Source organism: Vidua chalybeata, chromosome 9 (assembly GCF_026979565.1).
Source record: "Vidua chalybeata isolate OUT-0048 chromosome 9, bVidCha1 merged haplotype, whole genome shotgun sequence".
Lineage (NCBI taxonomy): Eukaryota > Metazoa > Chordata > Aves > Passeriformes > Viduidae > Vidua > Vidua chalybeata.
This window is the reverse complement of record NC_071538.1, coordinates 29,368,489-29,391,128: the sequence shown is the minus strand read 5'-3', so window position 1 is coordinate 29,391,128 and position 22,640 is coordinate 29,368,489. Positions and strand designations below refer to the sequence as shown.

The 22,640-nt window shown below is 45.5% G+C and overlaps 1 protein-coding gene across 1 annotated transcript in view; it reads right to left on the bottom strand.

The window, feature by feature from the left end:
• Nucleotides 1-3,698: 3,698 nt before the first annotated feature.
• The window catches only part of HMCN1 (hemicentin 1), a 166,762-nt gene continuing 147,820 nt past the window's right edge, over nt 3,699-22,640 (bottom strand). The window contains exons 89-107 of the mRNA XM_053950663.1: nt 22,217-22,387; nt 20,725-20,895; nt 19,923-20,093; nt 19,590-19,760; nt 19,032-19,202; nt 18,670-18,819; nt 18,368-18,505; nt 17,919-18,040; nt 16,880-17,117; nt 15,661-15,723; nt 14,751-14,870; nt 14,350-14,484; nt 13,858-13,971; nt 13,443-13,568; nt 12,671-12,799; nt 8,544-8,894; nt 6,608-6,727; nt 6,127-6,253; nt 3,699-5,067 (exon numbers count right to left, since the gene is read on the bottom strand). Coding sequence (XP_053806638.1) covers nt 4,701-5,067; nt 6,127-6,253; nt 6,608-6,727; nt 8,544-8,894; nt 12,671-12,799; nt 13,443-13,568; nt 13,858-13,971; nt 14,350-14,484; nt 14,751-14,870; nt 15,661-15,723; nt 16,880-17,117; nt 17,919-18,040; nt 18,368-18,505; nt 18,670-18,819; nt 19,032-19,202; nt 19,590-19,760; nt 19,923-20,093; nt 20,725-20,895; nt 22,217-22,387 — 3,155 coding nt within the window. The 3' untranslated portion in view covers nt 3,699-4,700. The remainder of the gene's footprint in view (nt 5,068-6,126; nt 6,254-6,607; nt 6,728-8,543; nt 8,895-12,670; nt 12,800-13,442; nt 13,569-13,857; nt 13,972-14,349; nt 14,485-14,750; nt 14,871-15,660; nt 15,724-16,879; nt 17,118-17,918; nt 18,041-18,367; nt 18,506-18,669; nt 18,820-19,031; nt 19,203-19,589; nt 19,761-19,922; nt 20,094-20,724; nt 20,896-22,216; nt 22,388-22,640) is intronic.

The window sequence follows — 22,640 nt, the reverse complement described above, 5'->3', positions numbered from 1 at the left end:
TATTTAGTTATTCATAAATTATAATTTGAATCTGTGTTAGTGCTGAAGTGCACCTCTTTTATCCATATGCCTTTATCTGTAAGCAAGTCTCCTTTGCTTCCCTTTCTAACACTAAACTTATCAAAGCAGAATAATCTGGCACCAGTTGTGCAGAGAAGATTTGAACATTGGACCCAGTGATCTGAGAGGTGATTGGAGTTGTGTTAAGTGTGTCTAGACATGCAAATGTGTTTATAAAAATCTTCAGCCAGCTAGTAGGGATCACGTTTAACCTTATTCAGAGGGCCTGGCTGGATGCACTGCTTGGATGTTGAGATGATTAGAGCAGTGCTGCTGAAGGTGTGATGTCTGAGGACCCATTTAGCTCTGGCCATCAGCTGGCACTTTCTGATGTTTCCTCGCTGTCCCAGCTCACACCCAGAGGCCTGTGCCTCTCAGTTTGCCCAGGCTTACAAGGGGCAAATGAAGTAGTTGACTAAGAGTTCTTGTAGTCCCTGTGGAGTAGCAGCTCTGCATGAATGGGGAACTTCTGCTTGTGCCAGAGCTGAAAATGTCTCTGATTTCCCCTCAGGAAACAGAGCTGCATTTAAGCCATTCAGACTCTCCAGCATTAATGGAAGTTGGTGAAGAAGGTGCTTTAGGTTTGCAGACTTCATTGTGGTACTGAGTGATGGCAGTGAGATCCGTTTGGTCTTGGGCTGAACCAAAGCTCTCCACTGGATCAGAGGCCAGAAGCTCACAAGGGCAGAGGACCCTTATCTGCCTGCAGGATTCTCCACAGAAACAAAGCACAGCACTGCCCAGCAGCCCTCCATGCATTTGTACATCCCATATCCTGACAGGGGTAACTGGAAATGTGCCAGGTGTCTCCTCTGCACCCTGGCTGGGGGATCCCACAGCCAGTGCTGTGTGTGCTGCTCCCACTCGTGTGCGACAGCGGGGCAGGCGCTGGGATTCCAGCCTCATAAAATAATCCATGGATTTCAACTGTTGCACTGTGCCAAGTTTTCATTGGCAGCAGCCTTGGATTAGAGCTGCCAGAAGCAGAAACGCCTCTGAAGCAAAGGGCACCAGAACTCCCCCTCGGAGCCCGGGAGCAGCGTCCTGCCTGTAAGTGCCCTGCCGATGTGGGCAGTGACGGCTGCGTTACTCAGCATCCGGCTTGGTTTCGCACCCACTGTCTGAGTCTGACTTGGAAGTGGACATTTCCCAGTCAGGCACAGCTGCTCTGGTCTTTGCTGAGCATCCATCTCACCTGATGACATGTTTTTCCTTTAGCCAGCAATGCTGTGCATCCAGCACAGGCTCATTACTGTACCCGTGCAGTAGCTTTTCACTTCAGCCAGTGTGTGAAGGAAAACAAAGCCCCAGTGCATTTCTCTCTCCAGGGGCTGGCAAGCTGGATCCCTACAGAAGGTATGATGGGCATTCCTTACCTGCCTTCGGTTCCTGAACACCTGCCTTTTATGGTGGTCTCTTTTTATATGAGATACTTGATGCTGTGGTGGGGTTGGCATTAGGGCATCAGTCACCTTTAACAGATGCTGGTTGTGAATTTTCCATCCTTTCTGGTCCCAGTCGGCCCTGGTTTTATCCCTGAACTCCTTTTCCTGCCTTACTCCTCTCCTAGACCTCAGATTTGGAAGGAATCACATGGGGTTTTGCAAAGGGCTGTATTTAACATGTAGTTTCCTTTAGGGTTTACCAAGAAAGGATTGTTTTTGGGAGGAAGAGTGAGTCTGGTTGTGTTCTGGCAAAGGCTGGGGTTTAGCAGATGTTTTCCTGGAATACATAGTGCTCTGGACACTGCTGCAGCAAGCAGGTGGCTGGGATCCAAGGTGTGCCCACCAGGAGATGAGCCTCAGGAGACTTGTGCCCAGCTGCTGGGATGCCACCAGACATCACCCTGAAACCACCCCTATGTACAATTCCTCACTATGGGAGATACACCCCGTGGAAGATGGCAAAAGAGGATTTGTTTGATCCTTGGTAGTGTAATTAATGAAATGTTGCTATGTTTGCACAGAGGTGAGGGCCAGGAATAGAGGCAGGAGCCTGTGGCACAGGACAGTGTTTCAGGCATAAACAGGCCAGGAGAAAACGCTGCTCCAGAAAATCCAATAAGCAAGGGGAACAGTAAGCTTGGGCAGAAGGAAGGTAAGCACAGACCTGAGGTAGCAGTGGAGCATTAACTATCTTTTCATTATTTGCTCTCCCTAAGACCTCCCTTTATTTTTTAAGTATTACTTTTCTGGTGATATTGCTCTTAGGATGCTGTTATTAGAGAGTAAGTTGTTTGTGATAGGAGAGCATTTGCAGACAGTTTTGTGACGAATAATCTGGTGACCATATCAGCCTTTTATGGGATGGTAGTGAACCTTTGTGCAAATAGTACTGCAGACTAATAGAGAGGCTTGGACAAAGTGACTGTGCAGCCCTGAGACACTGAAAATTGCATCTAAGGTTTCAGCAGCCTTATCCAAAGTGGTAATAACAAATATTCTACTGTGTTTGTATTTAAAATCTGGATTTATGAAAGGAGGATTTTTTTTAGCAAACACCCAATTTCATGTGAGCACATAACCATGTACTAACCTGCCCCCTTGCCTCTCAAGTTAGACCAGGAAACCTAATGATAAGCAGCAGCTTTTCCAGCCTGTCAGCAACAGGCCTATGGAGGTAGAGCAGCAGCAGATACAGCTGCTCTGAGATCTAATTTAACATACCTGCAACTTTTTTAATAGCACAGAAATGAAATTTGTAACACAGCTCCAAGATGTCCAAAGAAGAGAAGGCCATGGCACAAGTTGTCCTTCACTCAGCACTTCCCTTCCGAGTCCCTCAGTGAAAACCACCATGCTCACAGTGACCCACATCTCACTGGTCCCTCAGTCCTGGCACCATCTCAGGGTAAGGAACACCTTCCACATGGACAAGCAGCTCCTCCTTGAGCTGGCTCCTGGAAAGACTGGATGAGAAGGCAAACTTGGAGGCATGGCTGTGATTAAGTGGCTTCCATCTGGTAAGTGACTTACTTCTTTTAGGGTCAGATTGGTCAGAAAGGCTGTCAACTCTATTGGGGCTTTTTCCCTTCTCACAAAATATGTCAGAGTATAAATTTTTGTGTTCTGGGAGTGGAATTAGATTCCCTTAAGGACACTTTCAGTCTGATTCTCATCCTTAAAAGACATTGAGGTAATTACCTGTACCTATTATAACTTACTCTCATTTCTCCTTCCCTCATGTCTTTTTCATGGGATTTGTCTTCTTTGAGCTGCTTTTATTTTTCAAGTCAGGTTTCCAAGAAGCAAGCCTGTTCAGTTTGAAGTCTGTAACTCAGATAAATTTGTATAAAGTACAAAGCAATTTTAAGTCATGCTTGTTTTGCAGGACTACATCACTTGGTGCACTGGAAAGGGAGGAAAAACCAAGGGACAACAAGTGAGGATGTCTAAAGTTAGTTAATAATATACAAGAATAGAGACAACATTCTACTGGGAGATAATTTGTCCCTGTGGCTAAAAATCTACTTTAAAGCTGGTGATAATCTCTTACTACCCCAGAGTGCCAGGAAGAGGGAAAAGAGCTGGAGCTACTCCCTGGTTTGCTGGGCGCAGTACCTTCTGCATTACCCTGGCACTTAGGTCAAAAGCTTTAGAAATGGAAAAGAATTGTTCAAAAGATAAAACTCCCAGCAGTCTCAAACGTGATGGGTACCTTTATTTTGATTATTTTCATTGTACTGACATTGTCCTTTTATGCAAACTTAACTGTAAAACACTCTTGAGCTACTGCATAGAAAATACACATAGGAAAAACCACATATATACACGTCCATAAAAATAGAATACATCTTGGCAAAATTACTTGTGTACAGTGTATTGACATTATTGAACCAAACTTACATCACCTTTGGAGAAAAGTGTTCCATGTGCGTAAAACCCCAGACCATTTACTGAGCTGGGAGTATGGCAGTGGATATGGGTTTGGGTTAAATAAATGGCTATACCAGAATGGCAGAGTAAAAACAAGTTATAAAATACCTGCTCTAATAAAGTAGAAGAAGCCATTTTGGTTTTTTCTTCCAAAAAATAGCAACAACTCTACACTTGCATGGAAACCAAAGGTACCAGTTCCAAATCCTCCTGTAGATTCGTTAGCTACAAACAAACTTTAATGTCATCTGTTTCAGCATTTGCAACCCTTGGGCACAGCGGCATTTGGTGGGTTTGAGCACGCAACATAGTACAGCACAGCCCTAATTCTATTGGGTAATTGATAAGGAAAAAATCTAATAGATATAAAATTTAAAACACTTAGCAACCTTTAAAATACATAGACCACTTGAAATTATGGATTTTCTCCAGTTACTTTCAGTGGAGGCTGCTCCTTGCTTATTGCTTTGACTACATGGATTTCTCTGCTGGTTTTCAGAACATACTGTGGAAAGTGACTATTCCAGTGTAATAAATAAAGCAAGTGGTAACAGGTCCTCAAAGCCATGGATCTTCCTCTTGAATTGGAACAATGGAACTGGAGAGGCAGCCTCCGGGAAGCAGGGGAGGAGAAAAGAGCATAGCACCCTTTGAAGTGCGGTGGTTGCCCGTATGGGGCAGGGCAGCAGAGTCAGGCTGAAGCAGTAGCACCTCCTGGCCCTGGGCAACGAGGTCGAGCTGCGGGCTCGCTGCAGGGGCTGGCGCTCAGTAGGGGAAGGCGGACACGGCGATGTAGATGATGAAGGTGGTGCGGTACTCGACGCTGCCGTCGGCGCTGTAGGACAGGGCCCGCACGCCCATGCGGTACGTCCGGGGCTCCCGCAGCGCCCGCGTGGTGAACACCACCCCCTTCCAGTTCTCATCCCTCAGGGCAAACGGCACGGCAGCGTCCTCGTCCGCCATCAGGAAGGTGGTCCTGGGGTGCATGACTCGGTCGTGAGTGTAGGCCACCAGCCGGATCAGATCCTGCCCCGCAGCGATGCCGAAGGGCAGCGACAGCAGCTTGTACTCCAGGGCGTAGGTGCTCGGGTCACACTCCAGGTCGTTGGCCGGGCAGCTTTTGAGACAGAACCTAGGAAGAAGCAGAAGACTTTAGCCCAGGGAGAAGGCACAGTATCTTAAGTACTGGGATAGGTCTTAGAGAGAGAGAGATTCTTCCCCTGTTTACCCTGCTGCAGATTAAAACTTTTCTAGAAGTGCTCATGGCATTCTTCATCCACTGTTCCTTTTGAGCTGCAGCCCATTTTAACATCCCTTTTTGCCTCAACAGGATAATTTCAGAAAGACGTTGGCTACACTGATATCATTGACGTATGTAGGGTAAGTTTTAGTGGCTGTGCTCTTAAACATTAGAACAGGAAGATCTGGTTTAAAATGTTCTGGGCAGCATTTGAGGTATGTGTCTGTTAGGTCATAAAATAAAGAATTTGGAACGAAGGGCAGAATAAAATTTGCTTTTACATAATCAAAAGTTAAAACATGAAATCTTTGCTAGTGCAGTGTGCCAGTGCTAATGGAGGTTGAAGGACATGACCTCCACGTCAGCGTAGATGTCACTGCAGTTGAGTTTGATCCCAAAAGATAGTTTCTGACTATGAAACGAGCTATTTTTCTTTGAGGATATTGAAAGATTAAAATAAATCAATTTTTTTTTCCCAGAACAGGGAAATAACAAAGTTTAACAGGAACTTAGAGTTATTTTCATGACTAAAAGAATGTATCTGATGCTTTGAAGCTGATAGCAAGTCAGGCCATTAGAGAGATTCAGATTAGATGTTAGGAAGGAATTTTTCCCTGGCTGTTGAGGCAGTGGCACAGGTTGCCCAGAGAAATTGTGGCTGCCCCCATCCCTTGGAAGTGTCCAAGGCCAGGCTGGACAGGGCTTGGAGCATCCTGGGATAGTGGAAGGTGTCCCTTCCCACAGCAGAGGGTAGAACTGGATGTTCTGTTAAGGTCTCTTCCAACCCAAACCATCCCAGGACCCTTGACTATGATCTCCAATGTCAATGCCTTACCTTTAGCTACTGCGAGCTCTACTGGTGTTAGGCAAATTTAGATTTTCTTCTTTAACAAGCAAAGGTTAAGGAGCTGAGCTTGGGGCAGGTGAGAAGGGGATGAGAATAAAACCTACCCAGAATGTGGCTCTCGCTGGTAGTTGGGTGGACAAGGAGTGTCTATGCACTGGTAGCTTCCTCTCATGTTGAAACACATCTGATTTGATCCACAATTTATGTTCTCTTCAAGGCACTCATCAATATCTGGAGGGAAAAACATGCAAGGGATCAACTGCTGGTAGAAGAATTAAAGGGCGAAAATCAAAGTGGGTAAAGGCTGAGAAGAGCTCAGAATGTGCCTCTGTTTGACCCTAGAGCTTGGATCTCAATGTGTAATGAGAAAGTCACAAGGAGAATTAGAAGTTGCAATTGTCTAGTTTGCTGATATTTTATGAAACAGTAAAGTATGGAGTATAAAAACTTCTGAAACTTGAGATTTTGAATGCTGACTCTCACACAGCCAATGCAAAGAGGTGGCTTAGCCATGTGCTGGGCCTGCTTTGTGTCAGGTTTCTTGGCAGACCTCCCCCAGAGCACTGCAGGGATGGCTCTCCGTACCTTGGCAGGTTTTGCCGTTGGCCATGAGGCGGTATCCCGCGGGACAGGCACACTGGAAGCTGCCCAGGCTGTTCCTGCACTCGTGCTGACACGTGTCTCTGCTCTCACACTCATCGATGTCTGCAGAGAGAAGCACCAACACCTCAGCATTCCCTGAGCCTGCCATGAACACAGGTACTTTCTCCCCATTTATGTACTGCAAGTGTACAGACAGAGCTGGTGGCAGTTGTATGGATCTCTTTTTCTGATGGGGTTGAACATCTAAGACTAGAGTGTCCTCTCTCCTTACCTGTGCCATTCCTTGTAACTCTGGAGGCACTAAAGTCAACTTTGAGGGGCTCCTCCCCTCAGTGAAGAGCAGCTGTGACAGATCCCAGCTGAGGAGACCAGTCTTGAGACAGAGCTCTGGGAGAAAGGGGGATGTGCCACCTGTGTCCACTGCCAGGGTCATACAAACACAGTCCTGCCCCCAAAGCAATTTGAGCTGCCTGATAATCAACCAGGTATCAAGCAACATGCTTAGGGAATACCCACACTCGTTATCTCACCAGAGGAAGCCTTGTTACTGAGGGAGTCTTCCTTACAGTCACTCCTTCCTCAGGCAAAGCTGTTTCCCTTTTAAACTGACCTTTAAAATCTGGCATCCCTCGTGCCAGAGGGATGAATTAGGCTAAGTAGCTGGGAAGACTGTCACTAAATGCTCTTCTTTTCTTTCTTCTTCTTTTTTTAAAATCTCCCTCTCAAATACAGAAGTACCCAGTACCAGACCACATTATGTAAAGTTTTCAGAGCATATTAGCATGATTTAGACACAGATAATTTGTAATTATAATGGCTTTTGAAACATCTGCCTAGTTCAGGACAGCAGTAATCTCATGCAGGAGTTCAGACTTGCATGGTTAAATCAGTGGAAGGAAGGTCTTTAGTTCCCCTCTGTCTGACTGACAGGGGTTGCATTAGATCAAAATGCAAACAGAGAAGAGAAACAGATGTGACTATAAACTCTGTGCTGTTAGCAAATCCTGATGGTTGCTTATTGAAAGGATTTTCTTTAACAAAAGCATAATTTGGGGGTATTTTTCATATTAAACAATAATTTTAAACTTCATATATTTATTCAGTGAAATGAAAGTTTCACTGAATATTAACTAATTCTAGTTGGAAGCTGGGATGAAGATCCAAATTTGAGACAAACCCTTCCGTCTCTCAAGAGTTGTATTTCTGGGTCTCTCAATTAAACTCCTATACCATAACAATCCATGTGGATGTGACTACTGAAACCTATCTGTAGCTTAAATACAAGGTTTGATGTCTTCTTCATGCTCACTGAATTACATTGCAACCCCTTTTCTTACATAAAATAATAATAATAATAATAATAATAATAATAATAATAATAATAATAATAATAATAATAATAATAATAATAATAATAATAATATTAATGTAAAAGCTTCTCTGCCTGTTGCCCATGTGACAGTGTCTGATGGTCCTGTGGCAGTGCTGGCACTGGCCTCAGTATGATCAATTCTAAAATGTTTATTCCAAACCTTTCTGACACAGATTACTGCTGCCAATGGGAGTCTGACAGAAGCACTGGAACTAGGCTGGGACTACTGGTGGTTTTTGGAGTGTGAGAAGATTCACCAAGGTGAGCTACTGTGACCAGGAGAAAGAGAATAACATAGGAAAATTCTTTGCAAACAGGTAATAAGCAGCACAATTAAAACAAAAGGTTATAAGGCAGGTTTCAGAACATTTTTGCTACAATGTGAGCCAAGACAGCAGAGACCAGAACATGCAGAACCCTCTGAATATTGACCAGGGTAATAGAAAACAACCCCAGCACCACAAACCCTCAGCCCCTGGTATATATCACACAGTAACCTAAGAATAAGGCCCAAAACAGAGTTGCATAGATAGGACTGACATTTACCTACACATCTGGCATTTCTTGCCTCATAGCCTTCAGGACAAGTTTCTCTAAGGTTCCTTCTAGTCCTGGAGAAAGGTATTCTGCTGTTCCTATACTCTGAGAAGGAGCTGTAGAGATTTGAGGAGTGCCTGTAATAGTGCTGCAGTTGCTGGTTGTCTCTCCCAGGGGAGAACTGAGCATAGTTATAGCTACTGTAATAGGCACCCGAATTTGGCACCCTCTCCAATCCGGCGCAAGATTTCCCATCACCCAGTAACTGCTGCCCAGGTAGACAGAAACACTTGAAGCTGCCGGGGGTGTTGGTGCAGTGAAGTGCACAGGGTTTAGGCACTTGTTCACATTCATTAATGTCTGCTCATGTGACATGATCCAGAGCCCCAAACCATGTGGAAAGGAGAGAAAACAAACAAACAACAACACATAACTATATGTATATATACACATAGATACTTATGTCAGTCTCAGGAACAAGCGGAAGACATAAAAGCAAGATTTGGAGGCAGTAGAATATGGAGAACATTAGGCCAAGCAGGCAGGATCCACTGTCCTGGACTGTAAGAGGCTGATGTGACTGTGCTCACCAGGACAGGAGCCCTGCTGAAGCCTTGTTTCAGCCTCAGCTGCTCAATACTCTCTTAGTAATTGGGGTTTTTTCTTTAAGTGCTCCACAGGTGCGTGGAAGAAGCTGCTGCTCCCTTCCTTAAAAGACAACGCTTAACACCAAGCATTCCAGAGAAGTACAGTGCTAGAAATTCCTTACACCCCACACTAAGGGAAGCACAACAGGCTCTGATGTGGTTATTGTGCCTCACGTTGGGGGAATCATAGAATCATGGAATGCTCTGGGTTGGAGGGAGCTTAGAGCTCAGCCAGTCCCACTCCTGCCATGGGCAGGGACACCTTCCACTGTCCCAGGTTGTTTCAAACCCTGCTCAGCCTGGCCTTGGACACTTCCAGGGATGGGGCATCGGGCTCAGGAACATGTTTCAAGGCTGCAGGAGCAAGAGGTCAGGTACCTTCTAACTTTTGATGCTGTTATTGGTTGTGACAGGTTGGAGACTCAAGAGAACATATTAATTCACTTTTGGACAATTAAAAATAGAATTATTTTTGCTTTCCTAAGCAATTTCTTTATGTTTTTAGTTGTTTAAATTAACATCCAAAGTTATTTAGACCAGCAGCAAATATCCAGCCTTAAATCAAAACTGAGTGCTGAGAACACAAAGTATGGTAAAGGCTTTGAGGGTGCAACATGATGAGTGCCCTTCCCTTCAAGAAATTATAAGTGCTCTTAGGACTGCAGGACCTTCTCCCACAGTCTCTGACACTACCAGAAAGAAATTTTCTATAGTTTTTATCAAGTTACTTCAGGCTCAGCTGGAAATTTGACACATACTGTATTTCTTTTCAAGCTTAGTATTTCACCAGAAAAAGACAAGCCTGTTAATTTCAAACAACCCTGCAATACATTACAACATATCAATAATTGACATATATTATAAATATTCTCCTACCAGAAATTAAAGATTATTTTAATGGCAACTCAATAATAGTTTAATTATTCCATAGTAGTGTGTATTCTTTCAATTACTACTGTAAAAATGCCATTAAGCCAGTGTTCTGAGAGTTTCATTTGGATCCCCTATGAAGAAAAGCTTTTGGGCACAGCTTGTAACTCCCTAAGCAACAAATTCAAGAAAATAGTATTTAAAAATCAATACTGTCAGAAATATAGTAGAACATTAGGGTGCATTTTTATGAAGTGATTAATATTTGATACATTTAAGGTTTTAAACAATTCAGGGGGATATTAATAATTAAATTAACTAAGAGTTGGAAATCCAGAAGTAGTAATTGCAGAGAGTTACAATACTTTCCAGCAGGTATTTGGCAAACACACAACTGAAACTTCACGTATTCGTGGAATTATCCTTAGGGTAGAATTTTCAGGTGTTAAAAACAAGAATTTCACTTTAAGTATGACAACAACTGATCTGAATTTTAAGTGTATTAATCTCAATATGTGCTTAAGATGAAAAATTTATTATTCATATACATGTAAAAGAAAACAAACTCAATTATGTCCTTAGCATTCAAGTGCTGACTTTTACATTCTATACCTGCCTAAAATAAATTAGCACTGATGTCTTTATGACAACCAGTGTCCCTGGAACAAGTTGTGGATCAGCAATAGAAGATTTTCATAGAAATGATGAAAGACAACAGGTGAAAATTCGAGCAATTTCTTTTGCAAGAGCAGTCTGTGCAGTACAAGCAGAACTGACTGCAGGGAGTCACCAGCATTGGTTCCAGAGCTGCCCCTGTGAGAAGAGGCTACTGAGGCATGGGAACCATAATATTTATAAGAACAAGATAAAATTACTTTGAAATTGAAATAGCTACATTTTCAGGCTTTCTCTAATTTGCAAAACAGTACCTGATTTTATATTCTAGATAGCCTTGCATGTGTAATCTGCATTATAGCAGTTTTTGGCAAAGCCCTTCCACCCATGTGGAAAGGAGAGAAAACAACACAGCTCCCAGCAATTCTGTGATTCAGGTAAATGGGCAGACACAGCTCTGTGGGGGTCACAAAGGAGTATCCCTGTCCAACAAACATAAAAGGGAATTGTGGCACAAAGGGCTTTACCCAGGGTAAAAATAGCACAGGCAGGAACAAAATTCACTTCTTGTGTTTCAGTTTGAGCCCTGCTTAGTTTTCAACTCCTCCCTGTGCTCACTGTCAACAATGACAAGAAAAATTGGATTTTATTAACAAAACGAATACTTTAGATGAATCTAAATTTTAAATATATTTTTAGGAACATAAAAATTCAAAGGATAAAAATACTTTAGGAGGAAGCTGTCAGTGGCACTTGGTCAAAAGGCAGCTTTAAAGGCTGCTGGTGTTTTATGAAAACCTACAGTCCTAGACTTCACCTGGCTTTTTCCTGTCAGAAGTTTAAATGGCTTAAATATAAGTTAGAAGTCTGGGATTGGTTTTATTTCAGTACAGAGGCAGATGGCAAAAATAATATTATATCTTGGTCTACAGCCAAGCACTTCTTAGTGCAATTCAATCTCTTTAAAAATTCCCACACATTCCTGGCTTTTGACAGTCCAAAATCTTAGGTTGTTAAAAAAAATAAAGTAAAATAAGAAAAAACTATTTATCTTGAAGAAGTCATCAGGGAGGAATTTTTTTCTGACATACGTAACAGCAACCGAAATCAACCTCACTTCATGTCACATACATTCAGAAATCCTCATTATCATGGTAGGTCAGCTCTTACATTTTAAATATTTGACATAAATGCAGTAAAGGCGATTCTAAATTATCCTTTTGCCTTCCAGAAGTCTCTTAAATGCCAGGGGCAGTGCTTATCCACGCACCCTGGCCCCACACATTAAACTCTCCTGCTCCCCACGTCAGAGCTCCAGAGCCTCCTGTGACATGGGAGAAATCCCTGAGTGGCTTTATGCCAAGATGGCACAGGGAGTGACTGCATGGCTGGCATTCCTGGGAGCGCCAGGGATCCTAATCCTTCCCTGCTGGGAGCCACCCATGGCAGGAGGGGAGCAGTGAGGGAGAAATGCAGATCAGGGCCCTGTGCTCTGCCTGTTGGGGAACAGCCCTGGCAGTCCTGATATGAGGATAGGTGTACTTAGGATGTTCAGGAGCCAAACTCAGTTCTGGGTCTGTCGGGCCTCTTGCAGCTCCTTGGGGTGTGCTCCCTAGGGGAGCCCACATGACTCCCTGTGTGACTGCCTTCAGGGGTGAGCCAGGGCAGGCTAGGGCACAGCCAGCAGCACATCAACAAACCCCACCTGGTTTTTATATAACCGAAGCCTCCTGTGGAGTGGTTATTTGCCACATCCATCTACCAGTGCTCTGAGACCCTCTTATACTTTGTTTTAAAAGTACAGTCCCAATCATTTGTAGTTTGGAACCACTTAGCTCTGTTTGTATAAAATGGAACACTTTGTTTTCGATGGCCAATTTGGAAAAGCAGAGCCAACTTGTCCCTGCAGCAAGGTCTTCCACAGGGACAGCACTGCTGGTGTGTTGCAGCAGAAAGGCGGGCAAAAGCAGAGCAGAGGTGTGAGAGGACTGAGCGGCAGCTTACCCACGCAGGGCCTGGCCGTGCCCTGGGCGCGGAATCCTCGCGGGCACACGCAGCGGTAGCTGCCGCGGGTGTTCTCACACAGCTGGTTGTAGCGGCACTGGTGCGACCCCGACCGGCACTCGTCAACATCTGCAGCACACGGCAAGGCAACAGTCACAGCTCTGCAACATCCTTACTGCGGGAGAGAGCTGGGGCCAAACCATCCCTGGAGTGCCCGAGGATGGGGCTTGGAGCAAGCTGAGATGGTGGATGGTGTCCTTGCCCATGACAAGGGGTAGAAGTAAGTGATTTTTAAGGTCCCTTCCAGCCCAAATCATCCCATGATTCCACTGGAACAAAAGCTTTGGTACCACCTACAACATCAGCTGTGCTTAAAACCCTCCCTTATAAGCAGCAGGGACCTGTGATCTTGATCGAGAGCTCCTGAGCCAAACTCTTAAGAAATCATGCACACACAGAGCAAAACATTTCAGTCAATGAATAACTGAGAGAAATCAAGGTTCTGACACGGAAAAGACACCAAGGGAAATCTTACTGTTCTTGCTTAAGAACAGAGGAAAACTAGAGGTGGCAAGGATACATCTGCTTTTTAATACTGACTACAAAAAAAGTTAAACACAGATGCTCCATAAGCAAAAACAAGTTGGTGCTTTAGTATGTGCAAATATTAATAACTGGAGATGGACAATCTTCAGGATTATTTAAAAAAATAAACATCATCATTGTCCCTGTGTTTCCCATAGCTACACAGTGCATTAATGCTTTTACTCACCAATGCAAGTCCCGTTCTCTGCTTTGGTCATTCCACTGGGACACAGATCAATGCACTTATAGCCACCACGGGTGTTCTTGCAGAGCTGATCAGGCCTGCACACGTTCTGCCTGCACTCATTGACATCTTATTCAAACAAAAGCCAAAAAAAAAAAAAAAACAAAAAAAACAGGATTGGACTCAATTACGTAATGAAATTAGCCTGTATCCACACATTGAATCATTTCATGCACATGGATCAGTCAGCCCAATTCTTGCTGGCTCTGGCTTTCAGTACTGCTTGACAGATTCCAAAACGTACATCAAGTGTTTCATCCATAACAGCATTTTCTTTCATAAGACAATAGAGCAACAAATAAATGTTGAACTCTGTCTGTTGGAAGGAGGGAATGGACATTCAGAACTTCATCCCTACCCACGCATTTTCTGCCCTTCAGCTGGAATCCTGGGTCACAGCCACAATGGAAACTTCCTATGGTATTGAAGCAACGCTGATGGCAGGAGTTGGACTCTTGACACTCGTTAATGTCTGTGAAACAACACAAATCCTTGACATCAGGGCTGGCAGTTTCCCTGTGGGTACTACCTGAGCAGGGTTTGGGTGAATTCTGCTCCGGAGTGTTTGCTGCTCTCCCATCTTTATACAAGAAAATGCACATGGAACACAAACCCAAGAATGCTAATTTCTTCCCTGACAGGATTTTAAATTTATTTCTAAAGACAGAAGAAGCAAAAGATTAAAAAAAAAACCCCAAACCTACAGAAAAACCAGAAATCCACAACCTTAAGAATGAAAATTCATAGACAGGTACTTGGAGACGCCCTCTACAGCGAGTTTCAGCTGCATGAGAGCAGCATTTTCAGTTGCAGGAGAGCTGATGACCCCGAGGAGCAGCCCCGCGCGTACCTTGGCAGCCGAGGCCGTCGGGCGTCCTGCGGAAGCCGCTCCCGCAGCGCAGCACGCAGCGGAAGGAGCCGGGCAGGTTCTCGCAGTCCTGCCCCGCGTGGCAGCTGTGCCCCCCCAGAGCACACTCGTCGATGTCTGCAATGGGAAACGAGCTGCAAGCCCTGCACAGCCAGCACAGGGACACACCAACCAGTGCCTTCAGCAACTAGAAACACGTGGCCACGAGTATATTCAGCTATGAAATAATTAGAGTACCACCAATAAATTGTGTTCTTATAATGAGAAAATGGCCCGAATAAAACCTGTCCTTAGCAATTTAAGTGCCTCTTAAGGCATTTTAAGGCCTTCAATTGTCTAAGGGGCATTTGTATCCAAGCTGTTCCCAGCAGCACCTTTCTTACCCTGACATGCTCTGCCATCAGCAGAGATGGTGAAGCCTTTGGGACAGGAGCAGTAGTAGGATCCCACGGCATTGTGACAAGTGTGGGAACAAGGATTTCCCACAGCACATTCGTCTTCATCTGGAACAAGAAAATGTTTGAAAAACCAGTGCAACTTCCCAAGAAACTACTCCAATCTGATCCTTCCTTAGAGGGGTGTGACTAGTAAAGTCCACAGGGCAAAACCAGATCCAGCAATTCCCTTAATTTTCAATCTTTCCAGAGGTAATGAAATAAATCCACAAAATAATCTCAGATGATTTCACCTTAGAACAACCCTGGCTCTTAGTGAGACAGCCAGGGCGCTCATGTGCTTCTCTCCACCTCCATCCCCCAAGCAGTCACATGGGCACCTGTCTGAGGTGCCAACACTCAGCCTTTCCTCCACACAGGTCACCCAAGTCCTTCATTGCTCTACAGGCTCAGCAGAGTCTGAGGCTCAGTTTCCTCCAGGTGTACCTGGGGTACTGATTTAAAGCTGTCTGGGCACTACTCATATTGTAGGTGACAACTGAAGTAACATCTTCAGCTGCCCTTGGATCCACACTGTTTTAGTGAGGATCACTCACACTTTTTGAAGTGCATACTTTCAACTCTAAATAAAGGGGATGTAGGTTCTGGTGACTTAATAATGTGTCCAGCTCTGGAGCCCTCAGCACAAGGTGGACATGGACCTCTTAGAGGAGGTCCAGAGGATGCCATGGACTCCAAGGGCTGGAGCCCCTCTGCTGTGGAGCCAGGCTGGGAGAGCTGGGGGTGTTCACCTGGAGAAGGGAAGGCTTCAGGAGTGGAAATAGAGGATCTTTAAGGTCCCTTCCCACCCAAAGCACTCCAGGACTCCATGGTTACACCCACCCGTGTGAGTCGTTACCTGAGCAATAAGGCCCAGACGAGTCCAAAGCAAACCCCGCAGGGCACTGGTTGCTCCGATCCCCTGTGTGACAAAGGAAGCACGTGTCACTTGTGGATAAAAATATGGCCACTTCATTACTTTAACAGTAAGAATCACAGCACAGGATTTTTACAATATTTATTATATTTCAACACCAAACCAGAAACTTTTAAATCCAGCCTTAGTGGCTTTTCTACTTTGGCACTAAAAGTCAGTATTGAATGGCTTGCTCTGGTTTGAGTAAGATTGAACAGGTGTGTGGGGGTCCCCTCAGAGTGAGCTGCAAGTCCCATCCCAGCCTAATGCATCCTGGAAAGTTTCTTATTGAAAGAATAAAGACCATTTTGTTTTACTTCACATGAAAGGAGGACAATAGACCCAAACCAAACAAATCACCATATCACAAATCTTAGGAGATCACTGTAGAAGAACACAACTGTGTACTACAAACTGCAACGAAAAACTCAGGGAGAGACTCCTCAAAGGACACAGGGCTTTGGCTGCTTGAAAATTGAATTTTAAAAAACAAAATTTTAAAAAATCCCTAACACCAGTATCTTAATTGTTGGAGGAAATAAATGCAAGTTCAATAAAGGCCAGATCTAATCACAGGCATATCTTGACCTGGAGACTCTCTTTTATCAGATCTCTTTTTAAATTAGAAAGAAAATGTATTTGGTTTTCAAATTGTACAATGAGTCCTTAGTCTGGCAAGAGAGAAAAACCTTATTTTACTTAATTTAGAATCTTGTTACTGAAAAGAAAGACTGAGACAGGCAAGCCTCTGTTTCATGTACTTCCAAACCAGAGTAATTTCCGTACCACATTAAAATAAAAGCCCAAATAGCGTTAAAAGAAGTAACAGGCCAATTTGTTCATTAATTAGAGCTTCTCAAAGGAAAATCCGCTCCCATAAATCCAAGCCCGTCCCCTTTGGTCACTCAGGTTCATAAAAGCCAGCAGTTAGCAATGCTAACTAATAGTTAATTTATGGGTACATCCCCTACAGCCAGTTAGCAATGCTAACTAACAATTAATTTAGGGGGACATCAACAAGACTTTCAGGTCCTGGGATCTACACTACAGCTGCCCAAGTTTCACAGAATTTCTTTTGACACTATGGGTGACTCAATGAATTCTAGGAAGAGAAGACAGTCTTTCCCCATTGCTTGATTTCTGGGAAGGCCTAGAACAATACCTTTTGCAATGGAAGCCTGGATTTGGAAAGCCACGGCCTCCTCCAGCGGGTCGTACTCTGTAGTGATGGAGGCAGCGCGCAGCGTCTGCACCAAGAAGGGCATCCTCCCCTTGGTGGAGTCGTAGGTGATGGTGTGGTTCCACGTGTAGGGAACGCTGACCCCGTCTGCCGTGAAGAGGCGCGTGGAGTGTGCGTGCAGCTGCCCAGGGCCCGTCTGGATGTAGTCCTCTGTGTAATCCTGCAACAGAACCTGGCCATCAACTGCTCCCACACCAACTCCAGACTCGTAATCCAGAGATGTGAGACGTGTTTACAGAAAGGGGCTTATCTTAACTGCTGAACAAAGGGTACTGCACACACACAGGTCCTTTTCACTCTTACTTTAACTGTTGAATCTTAACACTGCCTGGTCTATTACTTTAAAAAAGATACAGACTGATGTACTGAGGATCCTGATGATGGAAGACAAAGCAGAAGATTTCTTAAAAAAAAATTTTACTCCTCAATAACAATCTTTTGAGGTCTAAATATTTGGCTTTTATTTGAAGTCAGATGCTGACAATTGTGCTAAATAAACAAGTGGTGGAGAAAAATTCTGCCACTGAAGAGGGTTATAAATATTGGACATACTACATATTGCAGTCTTCCAAAGTATCAACAACTTCAGGTATATTTACTGCATGGTGGGATTAATACAGTAAAATACTGGTTACCGATTACTAATTACTATGTCAGAGAGGTTAAAGATGCACCTTTCTAGCTCTGCCCAAAGCAACCCTGACATGCCAGCCATCAATAACTGCCCTGAAGACCCACCTCAACACTACCTGCCAAAATCTCAAGCTCTTGAGAGACCAACCCCACTCTCCTCATGGTAACTTTCTGCTTTCAAAGGCAACATCAGCACCATCAGTTCAACCAGGCACAAAAGAAGTCACATACAGTACAGCAGGTTGCAGGACTCAATGTTTCCTGCTTTCCTCTGGGTGAGAGAAGTACAGATGCATGAGAGCAGGGGTGGTACCTGAAGCAGCTTTACCTTGACACTGACATCAGCCACGGACTGGAGCTGCAGCACGTGGCCACTCACAACAACATCCAGCAGCAGGGTCCCGTCCGTGTCCAGGCCCCGGGCAACGTGCGTCATGCGCAGGATCTCACCTGGCAGTTTAACAGCACACTGATTTATCACACGTTCCCAACACAGACTCCCAACAGCCACATGGAACTGAAATTGGAGTCCCTTGACCAGTTATTTATACCTACATTTTGTAAGGTGTACCATGCCCACGAGAAAAAACATGACACATTTCAAACTACAGCTCTAAAAGGTGGAATAAAGCCTCAGAAGGCTACAGTCAGTCTGAAAATATTAGTGTAAGCACAAGACCCAAATTTCAGCAATGGTCCTCTGCTGTCTTTTCAGAAATGCAGCATCTATCTGGCTTACTAGACACAGAAAGAGCGGATCTATCCCAGGCAACTCACCAGTTGCAAACTCCACTTGAGTTTCTCTCTTGAATACAGCGTCAGTGAGTGTAAACCCATTCATTGCTTCCCCAATTTCTTTGGCAGTTGTCCAATAAACCGGGCTGAGTATGGAAACGAGCTTTCTCATTGCTGGGCCTGAAGGAAACACCGCAGAAAATTGGGGAGCTTTGATCTCATTACAGACCCATATGCACATGAGGTGAATATGAAGACCTAGAACTAGTGTAACCCTTCAGATTTAAACCGAAAGACCATAGGTATTGGTGTATTCAGAGAAAAGACTGATCAAAGAGGCCTACCAAGGGTCCGAGGGACGTTTGTGATCTGTGCCTGTATCACTCTGGTGTCAGAATCCGGGCTGTCCCTTACTGTGGCATTCAGGAAAGCAATCCCAAATTCCATATCATTGATATTGCCAATGATGCTGCCCTTGGCACGTGCAGGCCCACCTGTGCAGGGAATGGGGAGAGGCAAAACACGACCCCATGTGATAAGTGGTGTTGGGTATTTTAGGGGAGAGACAACTGGGTTTTAATTCTGGGCACATTTAAACCCAAAAAATTTAAATTACCCGGTCAACTGGCCAAAATGAGAACAGTGAAATCAGGAGTGCCACAGGCTTTCATCACACTGTCACTGCATGCAGGCTGTAAATACTCACCAGGACATGCTTGGGTGTTGCACCTGGATATCTGGGAGGAATCCCCAGGGCAAGGACGGCCACGATTTAATGGGGCTGGACTGCTGCACAGGCGCTCCCGGGTCTGCTCTCCTCCTCCGCAGGAAGCAGAGCACTGGCTCCATGATTGCCACTGCCCCCAGCTTCCATCCACTGCAAAATAAAGAATGAAGAAAGCAATTTTTCAATTTAAATGCTTTAGGCTGCATCGGTCATGCTGAAGTCAATTCTTTCCTGGAAGAACCAAGGTTCTAAAGGGACAGCTCAAAGGACAAAAAAACTGTTGTAATGGGCAGGTGTGAACAGTCCTGCCATCAGAAACACAGAATCCCAGACCGGTTTGGGTGGGAAGGAGCCTTAAAGCTCATTCCGTCCCACCCCCTGCCACGGGCAGGGACACCTTCCACTGTCCCAGGTTGGTCCAAGACCTGTCCAACCTGGCTTTGGACACTTCCGTGGGTGGCCTACATTCCTCATGTGGCATATACCCTGGTGCCTTCCAGGGAAAGCTGCATTCCCACTGTTGTTGTGAGCACTGACCTGGGCACAGGTCCGTGCTGCACCTCTGGATCTGCACGTCAGCCCCAGCACAGGCCCTGCCGCCGCTGGCCGGGCGTGGGTTGTCACAGCTCCGGTACCGCCTTGTCTGGCCCCCGTTGCATGTCCGACTGCAAGTTCCCCAACTGCTCCACGGGCCCCAGTTGCCATGAACTGCAAGAATAAGTCAGATTCGATCTTCCTCAGGGATTTAAAACCAGTCAGTCAAGCTAGGAAAGTACTTTTGTTGGACAGTAACTTCTTAGGGTCTTTCTTTTCCAAAAGAAAACAACCAAACCCAGTGAGTGGGCGAACAGCCCAACCCAAAGCACTTACCTGGGCAAGGATCACTGTTGCAAAAATCCGTTTGTATGTCACTTCCCTCACACTTGTGTCCCCCGAACTGCGGGGCCGGGTCCGAGCAGTGGCGTGTCCTCTGCCTGCTGCCTCCCCCACAGGACACGCTGCAGGCGCTCCAGCTGCTCCACGGGGACCACTTCCCATCCACTGCAGAGAGGGGCACAGCAGTTACAGCCTCTGACTCCAGCAGTAACACAGCACAGCAGTGCTGCATCAGGGAAAACTGAACATGGATGTCACTGACTCTCTACAGCATCTCAGCTACTCTGGGATTTCTCTCCAGGGACTTGGGGGTGGGTGAGAACTGGACCAGCCCTGGCCACGCAAGGTGGGACCAAAACTCCCCATGCCCTGGGCTGATCCCCCAGTGTGGGCAGCAGGGGAGAGGGGATTCTGCCTGTCTGCCCTTCTCAGGTGAGACTCCACCTGAAGAGCTGTTCCAGCCCTGGGGCCAGAAGCACAGGAAGAACATGGAGCTGCTGGAGAGGGTCCATAGGAGGCCCCAGAGCTGCTCCCAGGGCTAGAGACCCTCTCCTCTGGAGCCAGCTTAAGGTTGGAAGGGACCTTAAAGCTCTCCCTCTGGGAGAACTTAGGGTGTTCACCTGGAGAAGAGGTGGGGTCCATTTGCAGGGTCTATAGCAGATGCCAAGTAGTGACAGAGCCAGTGACAATAAAAAGCTTGAAGGGGAGTTTTTTCAGGGATTTGACTTTTATAACCAGAAAGCGTTAACCATGAGAGAAGCAGAACCGGGGGAGGGAAGGAGAACTTTGGTCTCACCTGGGCAGCGCCGGCGGTAGCAGAGCTGGAGCTGCGTGTCGGGGCCCTGGCAGCGGGGGCCGCCGTGCGCCGGGGCCGGGCTGGTGCAGAGCCGCGGCCGCGTCTGGGTGCCCTTCCCACACGTGGTGCTGCACGGCCCCCACGGCCCCCAGGGGCTCCACTCACCAGCCACTGCAACAGCAGCACAGCTTAAACACTGCCCCAGGACAGACACACACCTGGGATATCCCTGATCCCACACTGCCCCAGAACAGACACACACCTGGGATATCCCTGATCCCACACTGCCCCAGAACAGACACACACCTGGGATATCCCTGATCCCACACTGCCCCAGAACAGACACACACCTGGGATATCCCTGATCCCCTCACTGCCCCAGGACAGACACACACCTGGGATATCCCTGATCCCACACTGCCCCAGGACAGACACACACCTGGGATATCCCTGATCCCCTCACTGCCCCAGGACAGACACACACCTGGGATATCCCTGATCCCACACTGCCCCAGGACAGACACACACCTGGGATATCCCTGATCCCCTCACTGCCCCAGAACAGACACACACCTGGGATATATCCCTGATCCCACACTGCCCCAGAACAGACACACACCTGGGATATCCCAAATCCCCCACAAAATGGCCCAAACAATCAGCACTTTGACAAGCAAAGATCAACTCTTCTCTTTCTGTCTTTAACTACATCACCTCACCACCATCGTGGAACATCAGAACTGAATGCTTAATCAAATCTGGATTTTTCCAATTCCCTGGGCAGGATGGAGGCCTGAGCAGGGCCAAGATAGCCTGCCTAAAAGCTGCCAGAGAGCAGCAGCCAGAGCTGATTTTCCTGCCAAAATCTAGAGAAATGAGTCTCAGGCCTGTGGATGAGTATTTGGCATCAGCAGCGCCAGGGAAAAATGGAAAAATTAAACATTGCAAATTGTACAGAAGGGAACATGTCAGTGGTGAAGTCTCTGAATAAACTACAACCTGTCAAACGTGGGAAATACTCATGGGACAGGAAGGAAACCTGACATTCAGGTAGTTGGGAGCAAAATGTGGCTAAAAATTGTAACAACAGAGGAAAATATACAGATAAAGTCTTAAATTATTAACAATCATTTTTACATAGCTTTAAATAGTTGGTGGTTTGGGTTTGGCTCTTTTCTTATTTTAACTGGCTTTGCAGGACAGATTTAGAGTAGAGAGAATTTACACTGTGAGGATGTGGGTAATAAGTACTGAAAAACATTAAAATACAAATTAATATTTTTACCGGTGTAGAAAAAAAAGAAATTGAGAAATTGCTGAGATTTCTTACACTTTTGTGATTCCTGTTTCCAAGAATTTGTGCCATTCAATTAAAAAAAAAAAAAAGTAATTAACAACTAAAAATAAGCGGAGAGAATTTGGGTTTGGAGAAAGAAAGAGACATGTATATGAAGTCCCTCATGCAAATAAGGTTAAAATACTCTTCTCTTACCTGGGCAAGGCCTAAGATTGCACATGACTGACTCCAGAGCGCTGCCCTCACAGGGCTTCCCTCCGAGCTGAGCTGGGGGGTTACTGCAGGTCCTGCTCCTTGTCCTGTTTCCTTGGCCACAGCTCCTTGAACACTCTTCCCACAGCCCCCACTCCGACCAGCTCCCATCCACTAAGGACCAGAAAAGCCCAGTTTTCATGAAACAATATTTTTGTGGTATTTACTGAAATTTCCTCTTTCTTTCCAAAATTAATTACAGCTATTTGGAAAAATTAATCTGCCATGAAGATCATGGTGATAAAAGTTCATTGTTTGGGCACTTAATGCAAGGCACATTAGAAGTACCAATTCATTCTAGCTTTTCAGTACTTAAACAGGGTTTACAAAATAGAAGGAGGGAGACTGCGATGGGCTGACAGCGATA